General features: G+C 32.7%; 1 protein-coding gene across 1 annotated transcript in view; it reads right to left on the bottom strand.

The window, feature by feature from the left end:
• The window catches only part of LRCH2 (leucine rich repeats and calponin homology domain containing 2), a 60575-nt gene that overhangs the window by 26467 nt on the left and 31749 nt on the right, over window positions 1-2359 (bottom strand). The window contains 2 exon segments of the mRNA XM_077775164.1: window positions 1097-1164; window positions 1247-1295. Of these exon segments, the coding sequence (XP_077631290.1) occupies window positions 1097-1164; window positions 1247-1295 (117 nt within the window).

The raw sequence follows: 2359 nt of genomic DNA, 5'->3' as shown, positions 1-2359 counted from the left end.
CCAGATTTCTGCTTGAGAGTGTTTTTCTTTCTTTCCCTATGTCTTTTATTTCTTCATCACCTCTCATACTGACCAGGTAACATGAAGCACAATAAAAGGATTCAGTAATTATTTGTTGAAGGATGAAACTTTTCACAGACTTGCTATGACACATAACGTTTTTGTTTTGGTCATATGATACTACTTCCAAATATGTTCTATTCCCATGTAAGGAAACAGAGCAATGTGTATAGATAACCACTTCTACCAAACAGAAAAACATGAAATACAATCCTATCCATTAGTGATGTAAACTTCAAATTACCTATAATTTAGCAGAGAACTATGTTATTTACATAAAATTATTATTATTAGATAAAAATTAGGCTTCAGGGAACAGAGAAGTACACAAGGACAACAGAATTTGCTATTCATGGGGCAGGAAGCTTTCCTGCTCTGTTCATTTGAGTCAAAAAGTCCAATAATGGATTCTGACCAGTATTGAACATTATGCTAATTCCACAGGCATCTACAAACACAGCAGACTTTAACCACAAGTGAGTAATATGACAATATTTACAAAGGTGTACTCAGTAAAGTTTCACTAAAACCCTGCTAAACTAGAAATCTGAGATAATTCCGACAGTCTAAGCTTTTAATTTAGCTAAGATAAAAGATTATCTTAAGAAATTTACTAAGGTAGCAAGAAGAAAAAATGGGGGACACTTTCAAGAATCTTTAGAGTCATGTAAATAGCATTTATTTTGACAGAAACAGTTATATTCTAATGGCAAATATGTGTGAACTACATATTGAAACAAATCTAATTAAAGACCTTTTCTAAGTAATTCTTTGAAGACATTACGCCATATGGCTACAATAAGCAGTATAGCAAGCATTCATCTTTCTTGTCAAGTATTTGGTAAAGCACAATTCAGACTGATCTACTCACCCTTAGTTCTTCTTAAGTACTGAAATTTTATCTATTTAACTAGATCATAGTATTTATACTTATGCATGTGGGAAGTCAAGACAAAATAACATATTTACTATACGTAACTAGAGTTAAAGTCTACCTTATTAACACAAAACTGATAAAATCGAAACTAGTAATTACAAAGNGATTATAGGTTGAGATTCTGGCCACTGCTGTTCATCTATTTGATCCTTCTGATTTTCTAAGGGCTGTAATGAGACAATTTCTTTTAACTAAATAAATAAATGAGAACAAAATATTAGGTATAACAGTAATTCATTCTCTTCTTACCTGCCATGTGAGAGGTGATAATGGTGAATTAACTTCATCCGCTGAGACACTACAAAATTAAAGATGCCTTAATAATTAAAATATTTAGAATTGCTCTGAAGTATTTATAATGAGCATTATAAAGCTGTCTCTCTTGCTCATTTTTTAGCAGAAATAGAAAGAATTTACCCATGTCTATGGTTTGAACTAATAACATAAAACTTACTTGACAAAAACATATGTACATTACCAATCAGTTATATTCCTTTAAAAAACATTAAAACGAGTTTACTTAATATCATTCCATGCACAGAACTACTCTAAGGACCTTTTTTAGAGAACAAAAGAAATGTGATACCTAGACATACAATGAAAACCCAGAATGTTTCCTGTGTTAAACCACTACCAAAAACAAACAAACAAACAAACAAAAACCGAGTAAGTTATCCAACCCTGCATTCTGACACACAGGGGCTACGGCAGAAATTCTTTCCATCTAGTTTTCTGGGGAAAAGTAGACCATGCATGCTGGCGTTAGGTAGCCACTTTGAAGAAGAAGTTCCTTTGGAAAAAATACACAAATAAAATTCCCACAAGAGCTATTATTATTCAACACTGTTGTAGAACTTCTCTATACTACAGTAAGAAAAGAAACATTTACAAATTAGAGAAAAAGCAATTTTCAAAATTTATAAGAAAACATGATTATCTAAAGGGGGTAAAATTTATTCTTTTTAAGAGAATGTTACCAGTTATAAAAATATATACAAAACTTAATAGCTTTCTCATGTATCAATTATAACAAACTATAAAATATATTAGGAAAAAACCCATTCATAAAAGGAAGGANTTAAGCATCCGACTTCAGCTCAGGTCATGATCTCACGGTTCCTGGGATTGAGCCCCATGTCGGGCACTATGCTGACAGCTAGCTCAGAGCCTGGAGCCTGCTTCAGATTCTGTGTCTCCCTGTCTCTCTGACCCTCCCCTGGTCACGCTGTCTCTATCTCTCTCTCTCTCAAAAATAAATAAAGCATTAAAAAAAAACCTACCAATGTCTAGTAACGAACATGAATAACTGGAAAGTTCGTTAGACAGAAAGACTAAATATTATAGGTGTAATTCCACTTCGAA

Source organism: Crocuta crocuta, unplaced genomic scaffold (genome assembly GCF_008692635.1).
Source record: "Crocuta crocuta isolate KB4526 unplaced genomic scaffold, BGI_CrCroc_1.0 scaffold531, whole genome shotgun sequence".
NCBI lineage: Eukaryota > Metazoa > Chordata > Mammalia > Carnivora > Hyaenidae > Crocuta > Crocuta crocuta.
This window is presented reverse-complemented; position numbering and strand designations above follow the sequence as displayed.